The sequence below is a fragment of the Falco punctatus genome (assembly GCF_963210335.1).
Source record: "Falco punctatus genome assembly, chromosome: 5".
NCBI classification, from domain to species: domain Eukaryota; kingdom Metazoa; phylum Chordata; class Aves; order Falconiformes; family Falconidae; genus Falco; species Falco punctatus.
Genome location: NC_137584.1, coordinates 77,582,656 through 77,602,525, shown reverse-complemented (window position 1 = coordinate 77,602,525; position 19,870 = coordinate 77,582,656). Strand labels below are relative to the sequence as shown.

General features: G+C 40.1%; 1 protein-coding gene across 4 annotated transcripts in view; it reads left to right on the top strand.

Moving 5' to 3' along the window:
• The window catches only part of CLIC5 (chloride intracellular channel 5), a 79,274-nt gene that overhangs the window by 43,635 nt on the left and 15,769 nt on the right, over positions 1-19,870 (top strand). For 3 of the 4 annotated variants that reach the window (XM_080388559.1, XM_080388560.1, XM_080388562.1), the window contains exons 2-4: positions 2,313-2,422; positions 2,763-2,888; positions 4,240-4,346. In XM_080388559.1, the coding sequence (XP_080244685.1) occupies positions 2,313-2,422; positions 2,763-2,888; positions 4,240-4,346 (343 nt within the window). Of the gene's footprint in view, positions 1-648; positions 1,850-2,312; positions 2,423-2,762; positions 2,889-4,239; positions 4,347-19,870 lie in introns of those variants that run through there. The other variant, XM_080388561.1, reaches the window with a different exon arrangement.

Below are 19,870 nucleotides of genomic sequence, written 5' to 3'. Positions count from 1 at the left end.
TAGCCCTTGAGCTTTCTATGAAAATATATAATTAGAGGCAGCAGGGCAATGGTCTCCATGAGTCTTTTTCCTGAAAAAGATGAAGTTGTTACTTGCAGCACAAGAAGCGGGTGATGATGACATGCAGGAGATTGCCTCCATGCAGGATGGAGACCTGTGGGAAGGCTGCAGCTTTGCGTGTTTTTGTGAGACAAGATGCTTCCCTCCCAAAGTATTTGCAGGACTTGGCAAAGCAGGGTTTTACACTCACTTTGTAGGGAGTCAGGTGAAGAATGCATCAGAATCAGTGAATTTATAAGCCAAAGTAAATCCAGAGAAGGTAAGATGAGAGTCAACCCTTCTGTTTACAGTCTTTTGCCCTCTAATTCAGTCATCAATCTGTTTTTCTTCAAATTTTAGGTTTGTAATATATTGTTCATAGACTGCGTTAGCCAACTCCATTATGAAGGGTGTGATTATGATTGAGATGGTGAAAAAGCCAAGGGTAAATCTGGCATCGTATCGCTGTTTTCTCCTATAGCATTTGCCTCTTTTCATGAAGGGTAAGAAGTTAAAAGTTCTTGGCAATGGTTTAACAACCCAAAGCCAAATCAACAAATGTGACTTTACAGTAATTATTGTATGCAATACAGTGGTGCCTGGTATTTTGCCATCAAATTTGCAGAACAGAGCTAACTAGTTAATTAATAAAATTTCGCAGAACTAGGCTACTCACACCTCAGGCAGATGAGGAAATGCATCTTCTTTTGCTCATCCTCATGTCATGCCACGCTTTAATTCACATTGTTTGCTGGTTCTTTATATGCCATGTGCCAGGCATATTGCAGATCCGTAATTTCAGGTAAAAGTGCAGCCAAACTGTACTCCCATATCCAAGCACCTCTAGAGTCTGAGTGTTTGAAACAAAATCTGAACCCAAAGAAAAAAAAATTATATAGCCCTAAACTTTAGAACGAGTTGCCTCCAAGCCTTGAATCTACAATCTTTCCATATTTTGGTGGATGGAAATCTAGCATTTGTTTTTAAATCCACAATCATCAAAAGCTGTGTTCAAGACATAAGAAAGGTTCCCGACGCTTACCAGAAAATCTTTCAGATAAGCATTTCATCCACAAGGCCTGAATTTGTAGCAACTGGACACATCTCAAAATGTTTCTAGTTGTGCTGTGAATGTTTCACAGAACTGCAATAATTAGAAGTGATTCCTTCTTTAAGACAGAGAAATGCTACCTCACAGCTTGAATATTAATAAGATAAAATTTATGAGAGCAAACAGAGTAATATAGTATTTTCTCCAAAGGAAAAGGGCAAATTATTTGCTTAGCTCTTTCATCAGCCGTTCTTGGACACACACTGTGTGCATAAAATACAGTTATGCAACCCATGTGGGTCAACAGCGGAAGGTTGGTTGCTTCACCAGGATTATAAGAATCTTTTAAACACAATGGCACCACAAATTAAAATGGAAATCTATCAAAACCATTATCGTCCCGAAAGCTTTGGCCACAAGCATAATTATTGTAGAAGGATGTTGTCCTTGGACACAGCTTTGGCTCAGTTTAGCTAGTGTTATTTGTATCCCTGCATGGCTCAAAGTCAGAATTTGCATGGCTAAGGACCATAAATTTTTAGAGGAAAAAATAAGCTGTTTCCTCAATGCTAACATTAGCAGTTTTTTATTGTTTTGTAGTGGTTTGTAGGCAACTCATTAGGTACTAGAGATAGGAACAGACTGAACGTGATGGCTGAAACCTGCCTTGAATCTCGGAAGGATTCAGATGGAGATTTCTGCCTGGATCTGGTTGTTTGTGTCTGAGGCTGTTGCTTTACTGGATGTGAACAGGAAAGAGTGAGTGCCCAGGGTGCTTGGGTTTAAATCTAGATCTGAAAGCCCACATTTTGCACTGAAGCAGATGTCAAGCTGACAACAGCTGCAGTCCACAGACTTAAATAGAGTCAGAAACCTGTCCTGAGTTTTCTAGTCTGTCCACAAAGCAGGCAGTGCCAGAAGGATGAGAGCAGTTGAAAGGATACACAGTCTCCTGGATGTTGCTTGCCATCTGCAAGGGACACATCTCTTTTACACAGAGCTGCCCTCCAGAGAGGCACCGGCTTGCTTTCTCAAGCTGCTGATGAAGGCTGAATCCTGGAGTAACTCCATTCTTGTGTTGATGATAAACTGTATTAAATAACAGGCACTGACAGTTATTTTTAAATGGGTTATTTTTCTTTCAACATCCAATTTTCCATCTTGAGGGAGGTAAGTGACTAACAAGTCTGAAATCTATTTTTCCTCTCTTTCCATCCCTCAGGCTGGTATAGATGGAGAAAGCATTGGAAACTGCCCATTCTCCCAGCGTCTCTTCATGATCCTGTGGCTTAAAGGAGTTGTGTTCAACGTCACCACTGTTGACCTGAAAAGGTAAAAATTGTCAGTTTAATTTAAAAGAGTTATCTGATCCAGTGTTTTCCCTATAGAAAGGCCCCACCAAGTTCAATCAGATTTGTATCTAGCCTAGAGAGTCTGCGGTGCACAACAAAATAGTTGGGATTCAGGTTTGGGGTTGTGTTTTTTGTTTTTTTTTTTTCACTTGTGGAATGTTTTTATATTAAACAGGGTGCTTGGGGTAGTTTCAAAGTCTTCTAACCGCAAACTACAGGAAAAAAAAGAAGGGCAAACTGGTTTTGTAGGAACTATAAATACCTGTGCAACCACCTGAACATAAAGATCAGTGATTTCATGACTTTTTCTCTCTCTGCAGAAAGCCAGCTGACCTACACAATCTGGCTCCTGGGACCCACCCACCTTTCTTGACTTTTAATGGAGAAGTCAAGACAGATGTTAACAAGATTGAGGAATTCTTGGAAGAGACTCTTGCACCTCCAAAGTAAGAACCTGGGATTTTTTCAGTCAATATTCCATTTCCTAGGAATGAAAGATGTCCTAAGAGGAGTTCCTAAAAAGCACTCCCTCCTACAATCTTTACTTACAGGAGTAATATTTATTTATGAAACTTGCTGGCTTCAGTGAGATGACTTCCATGTGTGAAGGGTACTTGTATGACTAATGACTGCAGAATGTTTTCTCTGTACACATTTCAGGATGCCCTTGTATGCAGAATTAAGGAGACCAATACTAGAAAAATGTTGTAGGGGTCTGGTGTCCACATTTTATGAAGCTAAAAATAACTTGGAATAGGTGCCATGAATTGCCACACAAAATATCTGTGCCAGGAAAAGCATTTTACAGTGAAAACCTGGAGGTTTCTGAGCTGTACGATGTATTAGAAAGGCTGGAAGGGGGCTGATTACAGAGTATGAGAGGCTCTGGAGGCGGAAAAGTGCTCATTATTCTAGTCAAGAAATGACAAGAGCCCATGACTGGAAGTTATAATCAAACTAATTCATATTAGAAATAAGGCACAGATTTTTTTTTTTGTATGAATGATTAACCACTGGAACAAGCTACCAAGGAAGGTTTTAGATTTACCAGATATGCCTTGGTTAGTCAAACATTTTGGACTTAATACAAGGATAATGGGGGAAAAAAATCGTTGGCTTGTGATTTGGACCTTACAATCTATGAATCAATGAAAATTGGCTTGATTCTATATGGAGTGTTTTACCTCCAAGTGAATCAGCAGCTATAGGCTAGTCTTGAGGCAAGAGAGCAGATATTTAAATTTTCTATACTCTGGTCCAAGACCACTGAAGTCAGTAGGAGCTGTTAGTTTGTGTTGGTCTTTCAAATTGATATATTCCTTTGCACCAGATGTCTATAAAAAACAATTCAGAGACTGAAAACTTTGTGTTTCTTCACCTGGGTAATACTAACATGCCTTGCTATTATATCCTGGAGTACATTTTCAGCGCAGGGAATTAGACACAACTGCCATTCATAATAGAGGGAGCTGACTGCCAAACTCCCCTGCACCTTTCTAGAAATTTATGCTTCCTTCTGATTTAAGGCCACAGTATCTTGTATCATGGCAACATAAAGCACCAGTGCAATTACCTTTGTCATGAAGCCATCCCTGTGTAACTATCCAAACGCCCGCCTTGACAGACACAGATATTATTAAGAGGGACTTGCCAAGCTGTTGTTTGAAGATAAATGACAGTGTTAATTGCAGTTCCTTGTACAGGGCTTTTTTCTTTCTTCTTGTAAATTATGTTTGTAATCATCACTACCTTTCTGGTAACAAGATGTTACTCTCCACACTGTGTCTCCCTTTTCAGGTACCCCAAACTGGCAGCTAAGCACCGGGAATCAAACACTGCTGGAATTGATATCTTTTCCAAATTTTCTGCGTACATCAAAAATACCAAGCAGCAGGATAATGCTGGTGAGTAGGATCATTACCAAAAGTGCCAGGGAGTTTTTGTACTTTGGAGTGGAGGAATTTTGCCATTCTCCCATTCATTTTATTGTAAACTCTGTTCATACGACACCAGGTACTGCTGCTGATCAGCTGGAGATGGTTGGTTCAGTGGACTCAATTCACATGGCCATAGCTGAATTAACTACATCTACACAAATAAATAAAATAGGCCACAGAGTGTTAGGCAGCCCCTTTACCAACTGCCATGACGTGGCTCCTGTCCATACAGCCCAGCTTCATCACCAGAGCAGGATCCCATAGTGATTACTGGAAGTGGCTGGTGGCCTGTGCCACCTCCTCTACCCTGCCCGTGCACTGCTTAGAAGAGTGTGTGTTGACTGGACCCAGAACTGTGCTAGTACTAAAAATCTAGCAGTGAATGGCTGGGTGAGAGCACCTCATGTCATGACCCTTCATAATGTGTTAGATGTGGCCATCAGACTCCTGGCCCACTTATCTCATGATTATGTGGTGCTGTTACAGCTAATTTCCTCATGTAAATGGAGTTATATCAAGACATTAAATATAATTAAATGAAAGATGAGGCTTTAAGAAATGTAATTGCACTCTGTAAGTTCCAGACTTCCCCTCACCTGTTTGTATGTCCAAAGAAATAACTCCCTTCAACCCTGAAGCTGGATGCCATGCATATTTACACGCATCTTACTCTGTCTTAGTGAAATTGCTTCTCTTCTCCACATTCCTGTCCTTCCTGAGCAGCAAGACTTCAGCTAGTCTAAGCTCCTGTTGCTCCGTAAAAGCTAATGGATTTATATTGCCATATCCCTTGAGATGATCTAATGGAATATTTGCAGTCACTCACTAATGTACATCTTACCTTATATTACTAGTTTCACAGAGACCTAAGGCATGTTAAACACCATGAGCTCCTATCATATCGTTCAGAGAAGACTAGATATTTTTCATGTTTCAGCTTGGCCACAGAGCTCATCTGTGTGATTATTTCATTGCCTGGGGCTTACCCATGAGATGAAAATGGGTAAATGATGATTTACATCAGATAACAATCTGCTCCTTAATACTGTTGTGTTGTTAACAGAAGGAAATAATTATAGTGCTTTGCTTCTCAGGGATGCTAAAAAGTTATTTTTTTGTCTAGTGCTAATGGGGTGCTCAGCTAAACTCTGTAGGAAGTTGTAAAAGGAAGATAACTTAAGAGTTAGACTAAATAGATGTTACAGTGAAAATAAAATATATTGGCCATTTACAAGGAATTTTTATGGTCTGCTCTGCAACGGTAAATCTTAAATTCAGCTGTGCTGCTCCACGCATTCTAAACCAGCTACAGGTATCTGTCCACATGCATAATCCCAACACATCGTTTCTTGGTGACTCTGCAATATGCAAATCCCTGGACTCGTAAGGGCTGGCAGCTTAACCCAGTAATTAATGGATGTCCTAGAGGTGTCTGTATCTGGCCATAGGCAGAACTGGAATTCCAGGTCAGATGTCCCCTACTGTGATAATAAGGAATCTAACCCTGCAAAATCTTCATGATCAGGTCTCCACATTTTTAATAGCTGCATTGTGATTAATGGGAGCTTTCCCTAGCTCTGCCTAACAAACTTGGTTTACGTACTCTTGAAAATAAGAGAAAAATGCATCCCAATGGCAATTTAGCACAGCAAGGTTATAGAGAAAATTGCTGTTAAGCTGCAGGAGAGCAACAATCTTTGTTCCCTGCAAACGTCTTCATTCTATTTTGTTAGGTGGTTTGTGCCCTTGTGGTATCCAGACACATTGCAATCGCTGAACATACCGATACACAACTTTCCTCTTTGAAGTAGAGAAAAGTTTTTAGCTTATTTTTTTACAGCTGGAGTGCGGCAGTGCAAGGAGAATAAGGCAGAAATGTGCAGAGTATAAGTAGTACGTACATGTTTTTTCTAGCAACAAAGTACCTGAGGACCTTGGAGTCCTTGGGACTGTCAGCACAGACTTGGGCCATGTGGGAAGCAGACCTCATTTTCAGCAGAATAATTGACTTTCAGTTTTCAGGGGCCAAGAAAGAATAGCTTTTCCTTTATCCCAGGGACATTTTACCCACTTTCCTATCTGGTTCATCTGAACATAGAGCAGTTATTCTGAAGGCTGCTTTGGATAGCAGATAATGAGTTAATTAAAAGGTAGTTGGGTTAGATTTCTTGAGCAGCGAAAAGACTAAGTGCAAAAAAGAAAGGACAACACCACTGCATACATATTTCCTAATGAACCTATTTCTTTTTGATAGGTATTTTTAAAAATTGCAACACCCATCAAAAAGGGATCTGGGGCTCTAGCCCTGATTTGATGCATGTCATTTTGCAGCAGTTCTGGTGCATTATCTTTCCTATATAACAGCAGTAGTAGTTGCATATAGTTCTCTAATAATAAAAAGCATTTTGTAAACATAAAATTACTTAGGAGAGTGTCCACTTCCCTGTCTCCATATGAATATGTGAGAATATTGATATTGTCATGAATATCATGAATAGGTGAGATCCAAAAAGAACAGAGATTGCTGCTTGTGGTTATCTTAATCAGTTAGTGTACACCCCAGCTCTCAGATAAAGATAATACATGTCTTACAGTCATCCTTTATACTGTCTTCTAGCTCCAGCTGACTCAAGTGCTTGGGTTAACCTGGAAAGCCACACCAGTGACTGGACATCAGTTGCATATGATCAAAATACATAAATAGAAAAAGACTTGTTAATAAATAAAAAATAGAATGGATAACCCAGACTGTTATATATATATATATAAAAATCTTAATTTATTTTAGTTGGGAATAGGGGAATGCTGGATGCCAAGTAAGCTAAAGCTCCAACCATTACGTTGTTTAAATTATGTTCTCTTAACTTGGGAGTCAGGGAGGTGAATTCATTAATTCATGGGCTATCAGGTTGTGAATTTGTAGCATCAGCCTATCTCTAGCTATGAGAAGTGTGGGTTAGGTGTAATTATATATGGTCATTCTTCATAGCATACTGGTTTAGCAGAGACCCATGAGCTCACACTACAGCCTGTGGCTATTACATCTTTGTTGTGGAAAAGTGGTGTAAAGTGGTTGGAATAATTAATGAGATTTATGCAGTATGAGGAAACTGGATGTGAAAATTAATGAGAACCTAATGCACACCAAAGATAAGCTCAAGCTGGTGTTCCTCCCAGGAGGGTTTACAGCCAGGGTCATGCAATGATTTCAGACTTCAACTGATGACATCATTTGGCTATGTCCTTGTGGTGTTCCCCATCCTGAGAGGTGGTGAGATGGCACTGAGCAAAATGTTTTGGGTTGGGTTTGTTGTTTTTTTTTTTTTTTCTGATAGTGGGAAAATTACTGAAGAAAAACAAAATTTGTGATTTCTTGCATGTAAATGAATAGACAAAATGATACGTACGTCTGTCTGTAAGATTGTGATACCCTCTGCTGGCAAATATGTGAATGCATAAAGCAAGCAGCTTTACAATCAGGGCTGAAACATCCCCTTAACAAAATAGGTTTCCTTCTATCAAGACAGTTTCCTCTTAACAAAGGCCACAACATCAAAAGAGAAGTGTTTCATAGTAACCTATCAATTTTGACAAAGTTTTCATGGAAAAAAATCATGTTTTTTCTGGATGAATTAAAATTACTTTGAAGTAAAATGCTTTAACGTTACAGAGAAAAATAGTACTTTTTTTTTCTGTATTCGTGCAGTATTTCATTAGCCACACACCGTTATGTTTTATGCCTGGCACAGAAGCAGGTGATAACCTTCTGCTGTAAGTCTGTATGGCAATATGTTATTGATCATGATTCATTTACTTACCAAAGGTATTTGGCAGCTAGGCTGCCCTGATTTAATAGTTCCCTGAATTTCTGATTCTTTTTTTCCATCTTTGTTTTCCTAACTTTTCTGTCTTATAATATAAAAACGTTGAAAGGTTTGGAACGGGCTGGCGAGGGCTGTAAGCCCAGAAGCAAACACACTCATGCCATATCAAAGTCCCACCACTTTTAAGCTTCTTGAAAGGGAAGGAATTGATTCCAGATTCTCAGGATGTGGCAAGCTGTGTTTAAAGAAAGTGTGTGCGTTTATTATTTCAAGTCAGTTCAATTACAACGGGCTTGGTTCCTTCCACCCCCTGTGTCACTTGATAATTTTATAACAGGCCTCTCTGAAGGAATCATCTCATTGTGGAATTAGATCCGTGCCTCACTTCGATAGCACAACTGGGTTATTCAGTTCTCTGGCCGCTGCCACCAAGCTTTGCCACTTGGACTTAAAATGACAAGTGCTCATTCACAGAACAGGAGTCCTTGGGAGAGTTTAGTGGCAGTAGTCTTATACATTATCTCCTCGATGCTCTGGCTCAAGGTTTCATGGCCAATTTGAGAGTTTTGGGGTTGGTTAGTGATTGTTTAATACCTAGAAGGAGATCCTGTCTGAGCACAGGAAAGCAAACCAAGGTCTTCTGTGCTTACATTGGTTCCTTTGGTTGATGCTGAGCCAGTCACTTAAGCTCTGCACAGTAACCAGGGTAGCAACAATTTATATATTCATTGGAGGAGGATGAAATTTAATTAATTGGAATGCTGTGTACATATTTGGTATCCTGCTTGTTTTTTCTTGTGAGCCTGTGTACTGCAAACCAAGGGGACAACCTATAGTAAGCACCCATTAACTGTCCTGCCTAAAATTGTAAGTTCTTTGGCTCATAGAATGAGCCCTTTGATTTCATTTATGAGTTTAAAAAGTTGTTCTTGAATTGAGTTCTTAGGGGGCACCAGCTCCAGTGTGGGTGGGCGCATTCATTAGTGGTACGGAAGGATATTTCACTGTACTGCTCTTCAGAAGGCACTGAGCTGGGAGACCACCAACATGATTTCATGCAGAGGAATTTCCAGCCGTCTGACCAGAGAACTCCACTTGTCTGGTTTGGATTTACATCAAGAGGCCAAAAATAAAAGCACATTTAAATCATTAACTTACATGTGATTAAATACCGTTCACCTCTTTCAGTAGCTACATCACACTTTGTGGTTAAGTGCATGAGGTGGAAAATGTTTTTCTTCGTGTGCTGTGTATGTGCGTATACAGTAGATATGTGCACACACATATGGGGCTGGAATAAATAGGCCTACATCAGTTTGATGCTGTGTAGTTACTCCTGCTGAGAGTCAGACCCATAGTATAGGTACATGCACAGGCTGAACAGTGTGCTCTGATTCTTTCTAGAAGCCATCACGTGCCTCCTTAGATAAACAGAAAACCAGTTCACTCCAAAAAGCTATGCAGAATATTTACAGTAATAACAGCTCCGTGGTGCAAACCCCTCATGGCACTTGACCTGATGCATGTAGCTGAGGCAGGAGCTTTGCAATGTTGTGGGTCATCCTGTGTCATCCTGACAAGCATGGTCTGCTCTGGACTCCAGCAGCAGGTCAGTGTAGGAGAGCAAAATATCTTTCCCCAGAGCATATCTCCGTGCTTGGTGGGGAAGGGGTGGCAGTCCCCTCGCCTCTTTCCAGCCTGGCTTCTCACATCCAAAGTGGTCAGTTTATAACTGTAAACGTGATGCAGCTTGTCCTGAGTCTTTGATCCTTCTGGCTTATTCTGTGCCTGAAGGCTTCACCCTGTGCTCAGCAAAGTTCCTGGCAAAGCTCCTCTTGACTTTAACAGGGTGCGTTTGAAAAGCTGTTTGAACGCCCTTGTATCGATGGGGAGTTTCCTGTGACAGGGATCTTGGATCAGGCTCCAATTCAGGACCAATTAATGCTTTATGCTTTTTGTAGAGATTTCAAGGTGCCATATATATATATATATAAAGGTATAAATATATATATGTATGTGTATGATGTCTGTATAAACTTGCCATTAAAATTTTTCCTTCTTCCTTTTTAGTTGCAGAATTTCCCTTTTCCACGACAAACCCCCACACCTGTCCAAGGCCCAGCATGAGCCACAGCTTGTCCTGTGCTGTGATGATATTAAGTTTTCTCTGTCATGCAACCAGGAAGAACTAGAAATAGCTTTTAAAATTGTTTTAAAGAAAAGACCTCGCTTTGTGGTAGAGCACATCAGGATGACAGATATTTAACTTAGGCATTTTGAAGCACAAAAAAAGCTATTTCAGAACATTTTAAGCAAGTTTTTATGGCTCCCTCTGAGCTGAATACTGTTGGGCTCGCAGTAGCTAAAGTGCCTGGCAGCTTTACAAAACCAGCCCTAATATAAAAAATACCCAGTCTTTAAAACATATGTAAAATAGCTTTTCTGCAACATTTGTGGCACATAAAGTACCAAATACATGTTGGTGAGTGTGATATAAAGCTTTTATTGCCATTCATTTGGGATGACCCATATAACTCACTCATGATATGTTAATAAAACTGTTCTCCACTCTGTCTCTTTATAAAAACACACATATAAAGACCACTAAAACAGTGGTGATAGCTGTGTGCTAACTTGTTAAGTAGTGCTGTAAGTTGCATTTATCATCTGTCCTAAATGGCTTTATCTGCTTTCGGCCCAGTAATCAAAGACTGACTCCAAAATACTCAGAAACAGCAGTTTTCAAAATAAGTTTGCTTTCTGAAAGTCCTTCTCAAAATCATGCTGGCTGGAGGCCCAGAACCATCAATATTCTGTCTGATACCAGTGACAGCCTTAAGGACCAATATCTATTGACCTGCCAAAACTAAGAACTGAAATTTTATGCCATTGGAAGGAAAAGGTTTTCAGTTTTCTAAAATGATAACAAACCATTATCTTAATCTCAAAAATATGTACATTATTGGGAATGTTTCTGTACTTTCCTGTCATTTAGGTTTTTCCCTTCTTCTAAGACCTTGCTAATTAAGGTATGAAAATTTCCGGCTGGAAATGTGGAAAATACTATTTGAAAACAATACAAAACTAAAACTAAACCTCCATGTAAGTCCAGATGTGATCAGACTGCAAGCCCGCCAAGGCAGGGACTCGGTATGCCTGATGAGCAGTCTTAGATGCAACCATTCTAGGAACAGTAAATATTTACAATTAATGTGCTAGTAGACATCATTTTCTGACACATCTGTGCCAAAGTAGCTTTGAAGCCATAACATACCATAGGCAGCGAGAGAAAAAATGGAAGAATGTATCTATTTGTGTAAGTTCAAGACACAGAATATGCAAAGCCCTAAAGAACAGTTGACAATATGTACTGAAGTCAATGAGGTTAATGATGTGCTCAAATTAAGTCATGTTCTCAAGCCTTCGCTGAATCAGGGCCTATATGCACAGGCCAGGCCTAGACTAAAATACTTGCAATGGGAACAGTAGTTGGCAGACGCTTTTCTTTTAAAGGGAATTATTTCCCCCGTGTGTTTGAATATTCCTCCAAGTGCTGCTGGCTTTACTGGGATGCTTTGTTCTGTTTCCCAGCCGAGCTCCCATGCTTGCACACAGGAGCAGTAGCACAGCTGGAAGTGGATTAGAGCAATCTGGCAGCAGCAGTCCTGGGAGGAATTAAGCGCCTCGCTGCTGGAATGGGAGGCCTAAATTACATTATTATTTAGAATTGAGTTTTAACTTCATTGCTCTACAGTTTCGCCCTGGTGGGTAACTGCCCTCGCTGCGATATACTTGGTGCATCTTAAATATGTTCCCCACAGCAAGGACACAGATGAAGTTATGGCATTACTCAGTAAAGTGTCCAAATCTTATATAAGCAAATGTCCAGATTTGAGCACCCAACTGGTCTTATTGGCCTGAGAGGATTGTTCACAGGCTTATATTTAGCAATTGTAGAGCAAGCGATCACATGATAGAGAGCTCAGTGACTGTCTCCTGGAAGTCAGCTTGCAAAACTGTTGATGACTTCAAAGGGAGAAGGATTGGCCTGGAATCTGTTTTTCCCAAAACAGACTTTTTGTTTTATGCATGCAAATGTTTGTCATAAAATAACAGGGAAGAGAAGAATGAGACATAAATGAAAATCAGTGTTGCTAATTTTCTTTATTAGATCAGGTCCTAAATAGTTGACCTTTAGCTGGAAAACAGTGCTGGGAATAAGGTGACTAAATGGGAACTGGAGACATAAATCTTGTCTAAATATCCTGATTCTTCTGATTGGAGAAAAAAAAATTATCAGAATTTCATGGAGTTTGAGGCTAGAAGGATCTTTGGATTATTTACTATGATCTGCAAATCACATCCCAGCCAGTTTTGCCCATTGAGCAAACATAGTATTTCATCATTTAGCACAGAAGTTGTTTTCCATGAGAGGCAGAGACTAGAAGAAACTGAAGTGTCTTTGGAGCACAATGCCCCTCTGAGGGGGGAATTTACTGGATAAGAAATGCCTAGCTGATGGCAATAGCTGGTCCATATTTTGCGCTGCGGGGAAAAGTAAATCCCTGGTGATTCAGTCAGTCAAAGCTGAAAACCAAATATTTCGTGGGCCTTAACCTGGAATCAGGATAACTCTAAACATGTGAGGAAGGCACGTACTCGGCAAGACTTTCTGCACCACTCCAAGGCACTGGTACCACCATTCCCATCTATAGCAGAGAGTGACCATGGTTAAGCCCCGTAACACTTCTGATTAATTGCATACTGGGAGAAAAGCTACAGTGATCTTAAGTCTTGAGGCATGGGATTTAATTACAGACATTGTCTTAATGTTGAGTAGTGAATTCTCTGTGGCATTGATGGTGGTACAGTTGATGGATTTTAAAGTGCCATGACCTGCCCATGCAACTCTATCCTCCTCCATCCCAATTTCTCCTATTGCTGCCGTTTCTGGATTAAAGCCTGCCTTTTCTTAGTCTCATTATAAACACCCCAAGAAGTAAGATCACCTCCCCTCTCTCCTTGTTTGTTCCTTAAAGAGTTCATTGCTTTAGCAACGTGGAAACTGAATTTGTCCCATTTCCAGCCATTAGACCATTTCACACCTTTGTCAGCAAAGCTGAAGAGTTCCCTCACACTTCCTAGATGTTTTGTCCACAGGTGAGCATCCGTGCACATTGGCCTCTCAGCCTTCTCTCTGATAAGCTGAATAAATAGTCTTCAAACCTGCTATTTTAGGGCTTGTTTTCCAGTCCTTGAGCACCGTATTATTGTTCCTCTTTGACCTCTTGCTGGAATTTCCAATACCTTTTTTAACTGGGCACACCAGAATGGGGGAAAATGTTCTTAATACTTTTTGCAACAGTACAGTTGCAACAGAGGGAATATGATCTCCCTACTAGTACTTGAAATTTTTTTTGTACATCCAGACATAATTATAACTCTTTTTGCTTCTGCTCCTTTCAGAGAGGTTAAGATGAGGAATTATCACGATGAACCCTAAGTCATTTCATGGGGCTTGAAACAAAAAAATCTCAAAAGCAGAGAAACAATGGAAAAGAATTAAGATGTGAGTCATTTGTAAATCTCATCGTCTCATTTTCTTTTTTTGTCTCAGTAACAATTTTTGAACACAAAGGGCAGAAAATACTGGAAACAATAAAATAAAACACTTTGAGACTGAGATTTGCTCAGTGAACCCAGGGATTTTAGAACTCAATAAACTTTAAAACTTCATCCTCAGGTGCTGCTAGGTAGGCATTGCTGTTTCCTTCTCATGTGACTTCACCACTGCTGAAGTTAAATAACGTAAGTTGGAAGCAGTGGAATGCAGTCAGGATTATCCTGGTGTAAACAAAAGCTGACTTTATTCCTCTGTATGCCTGGCTTTGAAAGAAATCGATATTAAAGATGCAAGTGCCAACAGCCTGTAGAGGAACAATCTTTGCTTAAATATTAGAACACAAGGGGTCCCCACAGCACTGTAGCTAAGGCCAGTTGCACTCTACCAGAAGCTAACTTCACTCTTATTTTAATACAGAAACATGTAGTTAGTTTTTCTTCGTTAGTCTCAGAATCATCTTGTTGCTCTTTGGTAGTTAAACAAAACTTTACATTCTGAGTAAATACACAGCATCTTAAAAATCAAGATACCAGAGTGATCATACTCATAACATCTAAATATGTGGGTTTATAACCTGAAGGGCTTGATGGTGGGATTGGTGGTTTTTTTCAGGTTTCTGATGCAAATCATCTGCTGCTTGTCTGCAGTTGGTTTAGGGACACCTGCATAAGCCTAGCGTTGCAGAGGTCAGGATTAGACCCTCGGGGACGTGCTTTAGAAATGATGCTTGTCACTTACGTGCTGCTACAGAGTTACGATGATTTGTGAAATGCTAGTTAGGCACTGTTCTTCCTGGGGCACTTGTAGGCCAGTAGTTTTACATTCACTTGCTTCCTGCCCTCAGGGTCACGTGGACTCCTAAGAGATTTGGAAATGAACCCTTCTTTTTGTGTCATTTGAGCACCTGGGTTTTCTTCTTAAAAAATAGCATTTGAAGGTGCTCCAATTGCATTCTTCGTGATAACGTTACAAGTATTACATTTATTTCTTGCCTCCACTGTGAAACCAAACATGAAAAGGGAAGGAAGAAACCTCAGTTTTCAGAGTAAAAGTAGAACCAAGTCAAAAGAAACTTTCTAGATGGTTGAAAAATATGTGTTTAATTTTCTTTTTAATGACATTATCCACTCACCTGTTTCATTGGGTTTAATTTGGGAGTAGGACAGATGGTATCACAAAAATAGGAAGATGCCTCTTCTTTTTGTTACATTTACTGTTTATCCCCCTCTAACCTGAAACCTAAGTCCATGGCTGGCGGATTACTGCTTTTACCAATGTAAAGTTTGTGGCTGAAGAGCACTATTATCCTTATTTTGTATATAGGAAGTTGGAAGGCAGAGAATTTAAATAATTTTTATAAGGTCATGTAGAAAAACTTGAGAAGAAGAGGTTCAGGCCTCTTAAATCCAGGTAACCACTTAATCCTTGGATCGTTGTGTTCTGTCTTGGGAAAGGGTACCTGGGGAATCCCTTCTGTGGACTTTTTGAGACAGGTCTGTCAAAATACCCCACGCTGTTTGGGATGAGGCTCTAATCAATCAATCCACATCATCAAGGGTTTGTAGATAGGGTGAGGAGGGGAGGGAGGGAAAGAGGCATGATAAAGGAGGGATCATCTCAGCTAAGTCTGCCTCAAATTTATGCATTAGTCATTCAATAATCCTAGCTTCTTTTGTTATCACTGGAGAGGGACATAAGTCCATTTCTGAAAGGCAGTTTGGTTTGTCTTAAAATACGGATCTAAAGCTGGGAGAACTCCCTTTAGAGGAGCTTGTCTGTCATTGCTATCTGTAAAGGAGACTAATGACCTAACGCCGGGATGGCTGGAGTTAGGCAAGGTGGATCTTATCTGTAAGTAAATCAAGAGATTTTTGATGTGTCTGGGTTCCTAAGGTTGCTGTGGGTATCTAACAGGTGTATTTCAGCTCCATGTTCCTCTGAGTCCTGGATGTAGTGCTCCCAGGATTTAGCACCTCCATTTGTCTCGCTGGACGTATGCAGAACATATGCGCCAACATATATGGAAAATACGTACCTATTTATACCTGGTTTAGACCATGTCTCAAAGGCAGCTTATGGCCAAAGTTGTGTGTGTCTTTGCACGTGTGCATCTGTGTTGGTGTGACTTATTCCACTCCCGGTGTATTCTCACCTGAACACTGACCAGAAGTAAAATATCCCCTTTCAAGTCCCAGCTCTGACTGATCTGGAGGATGAATATGAACCCCTGTCCCCTGAAAGAACCCCCTAACAGGAAAGTAGAGTTGAGGAATAAGAGACACTAGTCCATTTCTCTCCTGTGTACCCAACTAGGCAATTGCTGATTCATTAAGTGAGTAGAAACAGGCAGATCACAACTTTTCAGCATGATTGTATGGGTATTTACCTTTATTGTGGGAACATGCACAAGTCTCTGTTCCAGTGAATATTGAATTATTTATCTGGAGTGGAAGATCTTTAATAGGAGGGGTGACTCACTCCAGAAACTCCCTTTGGCCCAGAGTTAGGCATCTAAATGCCTTGAATGCATGGGAGCATACAACCTCCATCCTTCTCCTCTGCATTTCCAATGACTCTCATAGTGACTGCCCACTCATTTGCCTCTCAATATAGAACTGCTCAGAGCTGGGAATTTTACAAGGCAGAAACATGCCTGGAAAGGGTGTTGCAATGCTCAAATGGGCAATGTACTTGCCCTTTGGGGAGTGAGCCCTAATAGTAAGTAATTTTAAAAAAATGGGAGGTGTTATCCTACATCACTTAGGTGAACTGTGAAATTATATTCAAAGAGTAGGATTCCTCTCGCCTAACTTCACCTCCCTGAAAGTTAGGTGTCTAGTCTGAGCTAGTCCTTTAGGCTTTGTCTATAATCCATGCAGCGAGAAGGGCATGTGTGGGGTGAGTCACACCAGCTTAAATCGGGTGTCTCAGGCAGTTGGAAGGAATTGTCCTCTGGAGATGCTTAGTACCTCTGAGCAGAGAGGGAACCTACATAACCGGCTTAGACAAGATACCTGAATGGTAAATGGCTAAACAGAAGAAATCAAGGCAGCACTCAAATCATCAGGGGTTATATTGAAATAAGGGGGGTGTGGGGAAGATAAACTGTTCAATATGTAATACAGTGGTTCTGCATATTGAAGTCACAGCTCCTCCATGTGAGAAGGATTAATCTATACAGATTAAAGTTACAATACTCTTTTGAGCCTGCCTGAAAAAAATGAGCAGGATGGAGAAAAAAGAGAGTGAAAATATGAATCCTTGGTCTTTAATCAGACTGTCAGACTAGTAAAAAGATATTATTTTCTTACCTTAAATTGCTGTTTCTTAGCTGGTTTCCCTCTCCTGCAAGAAAACAGTATTGGGTCTCATATAATATCAAACTCTCTGAATCTGGAAGTGATCAGGAAAGGTGATTTGTTTTTTTAAAGGAAAAATAAATCTCAGATTGTTTGCGTGAGACTGTGAATATTTATGTACTGTTCCCCTTCTTCCCTCATTGCGTATTTCACCAAGTTCATTTGCATGTGTTACAGGATAAATCTTATTGGAGGGCAGTGTAAGAAAGCAGTAAAAAGGAAAAGCATCAATCAATGATCCAAGGTAGCAGCAGGAATCATTGTTCATTTTTGTACATGGATCATTGTTTGTTGAACTTGCCTGGTCTTGACAATTAAGAAACTTGCAGTTCTGCCGAGGTCAGTCTCAGGTGGTTTCAGCGTATGGCTATAAAAGTCATTATGTTGCTGGGATTCAATGACTTTGAAGCCTTGTTGTCACTGTGCTTTGAGTGGTATTCACTTATGAAGAAGGCCACATATATTTTACTTCGGTTTGGAGAAAATACTTTGTGACAAAATGTTTATTTGACAAGAAATGCCATGGGTGGTGTGAGTAACCTCAATAATTGGCAAATGTGTGTTGAATTTGGTGAATAATGACTTGTTTTGAAAAGTAAAAGTATTTTCTCTGAAACTTTTTGGAGCAAAAGGTTATTCTCTTTTTAATTTGGAAGTGACGTAGTAGTTTTGAGGATTACCAATATTTCAAAAGTGATGTGAAAATGACAGAACATATAGGCACGACTTACTTAACCAACCATCCTAAAACATGGCACTTTTTTGTTTTCATGTATGTTTGGAAATCTTATGTTACTTTGCTTTAATCTTGTTTAAAAAACTGAACTAGTTTTACTTTCTTTTAACGTAAATCAAATAGTTTTTATATTCAATTTGGCCAAAGAATCAATTGTTCTTGTTGCTCTCTGTGCTTTGCTTCTCTTCCCATAATAACTATCAAGTAAAATCCTCATCCTGCAAATGGCCCTACTCAGACACATAAAATAGGAGTCATCTCACCTAATTTTAGCTATTTTAAATTTAGGTAGCCAGTCTGCCTGTTCTCAAAGGACAGAGAGAGAGAGGGAGAGAGAGAGGCTCCTCTGGTTGTAATTCAGCTTTTCCTAGGCTACTATTTTAGGATGGAATGATTTGCCTTCCAGTGGCTCCTTGAGGCCACAGAGATTGGCATTTATGTGCTTTGTCTGCTTTGCTATTTCTCCTCGTCCCAGCATTAAACAAGGAAGGAAATATTTGGAGTTCAAGGAAGGGGAAGAAGAGTCCTTGTCTGACCTCTGCAAATGCTGTGGGTGTGGGCAGCCTGAATCAGTTTTACTTTTTCCAAACCATTTTTCTTTTACTACTTTCTAGTTACTTTCCATTTTGCTTCAGCCTTATTTGACCCACAGAAAACAGAGATGGAAACGACCGATGACGCTGGAAGTTTTATGGCCAGCACTATTTAGGAGGTCAGATTAACTGATTATAATAGTCCCTTTTGGCTTTAAAAGCTGCTGGAGAAATCCTAACAGCAAAACTTCCATGGTCTTTGGTATGGCCAGAATTTCACCCTGAGTACCTAGTAATGAATCTTTGTCATCTGGCCCTCCCCTTGACTTGCAGGATTGCTCCATGCATTACATTTTCCAATGTTTTGTTCAGTTGTGGTATAAGTACTTCAAGACACAAGGGTTTCTCTTTGTCCCCTGGAAATAGTTGCACAGGCTAATAGTTTAAGGAAGTTTTAGCTTGAAGAGTTGAGTAACAGAGCCAAGGACTGTTCTTGGTTGAACTGGAGCAAATATGGAATAGCTTGTTGACAATGTGGAGTTACTCCTCTTTTATGTCGGTGTAACCGAGAGCGCAACTTTGCCAATTATTAACTTTTGTTACATTATTTGTGTTTCTGTGCATGTCAGGATTTGTTAATCTCATTGTTCAACATCAAGTAACCTTTTGCTGAAAACAGAGCGTCATTGTGAATTAGGTATCATCAGCTAAATTGAACCTCACCCTGTGCATTTGACAGATGGTAATACATTCATTAAGTGTTCTGTGGTTGCTTTGAGGTTGGAAAGTGCTATTTTTCTGGCTTCTAACTCAGGATTCCTAAGTAACGTTGTATAAAAGCATAGTTTTTAAGGCAGAAGGAAAATCACAAAGAGCTCGTGAGGGTTTTTTTTATTAATATTGTTGTTTACTATTGGTGGAATGACATGGCAGGGCTATGATTGCTGTAGGCTGTCTTTGGCTGCATAAGTAGCTCAGAGTGAAATAGTGAAGGGTGAGAGAGATGGTTCCACGATCGATTTTGTATATACACCGGTAGAAGTTCTTGGAATTGGAAGTTATGTTAAATAAATCACTGTGGAGGCAATATGATGTTAGTACCTTTGTGCTCGATGATTTCACTGTCTGGAAAGATGGCTTCCAGGGGTTCAGACATTGCAGCTGTTGCACAGTTAAACTGATGACAGGCCTCCTCTTGCGGAGCTGGTCACATTTAGGATCTCTAAGTTCATAATGAAAGTCTGCAGGGTGGGGAAGCAATTGGAGGTAGAAATTTCAAAAGCAGCACAAAGCCACATTCCCAGGCATAGTTCCACTTGGCGTTGTAATATTGAATCCTCCACCCTGGTATTACCAAGACAATGCAAGGCTGAGATGAGAAACTTCAGGAAAAGTTCTCCACACAGCTGATTTAGG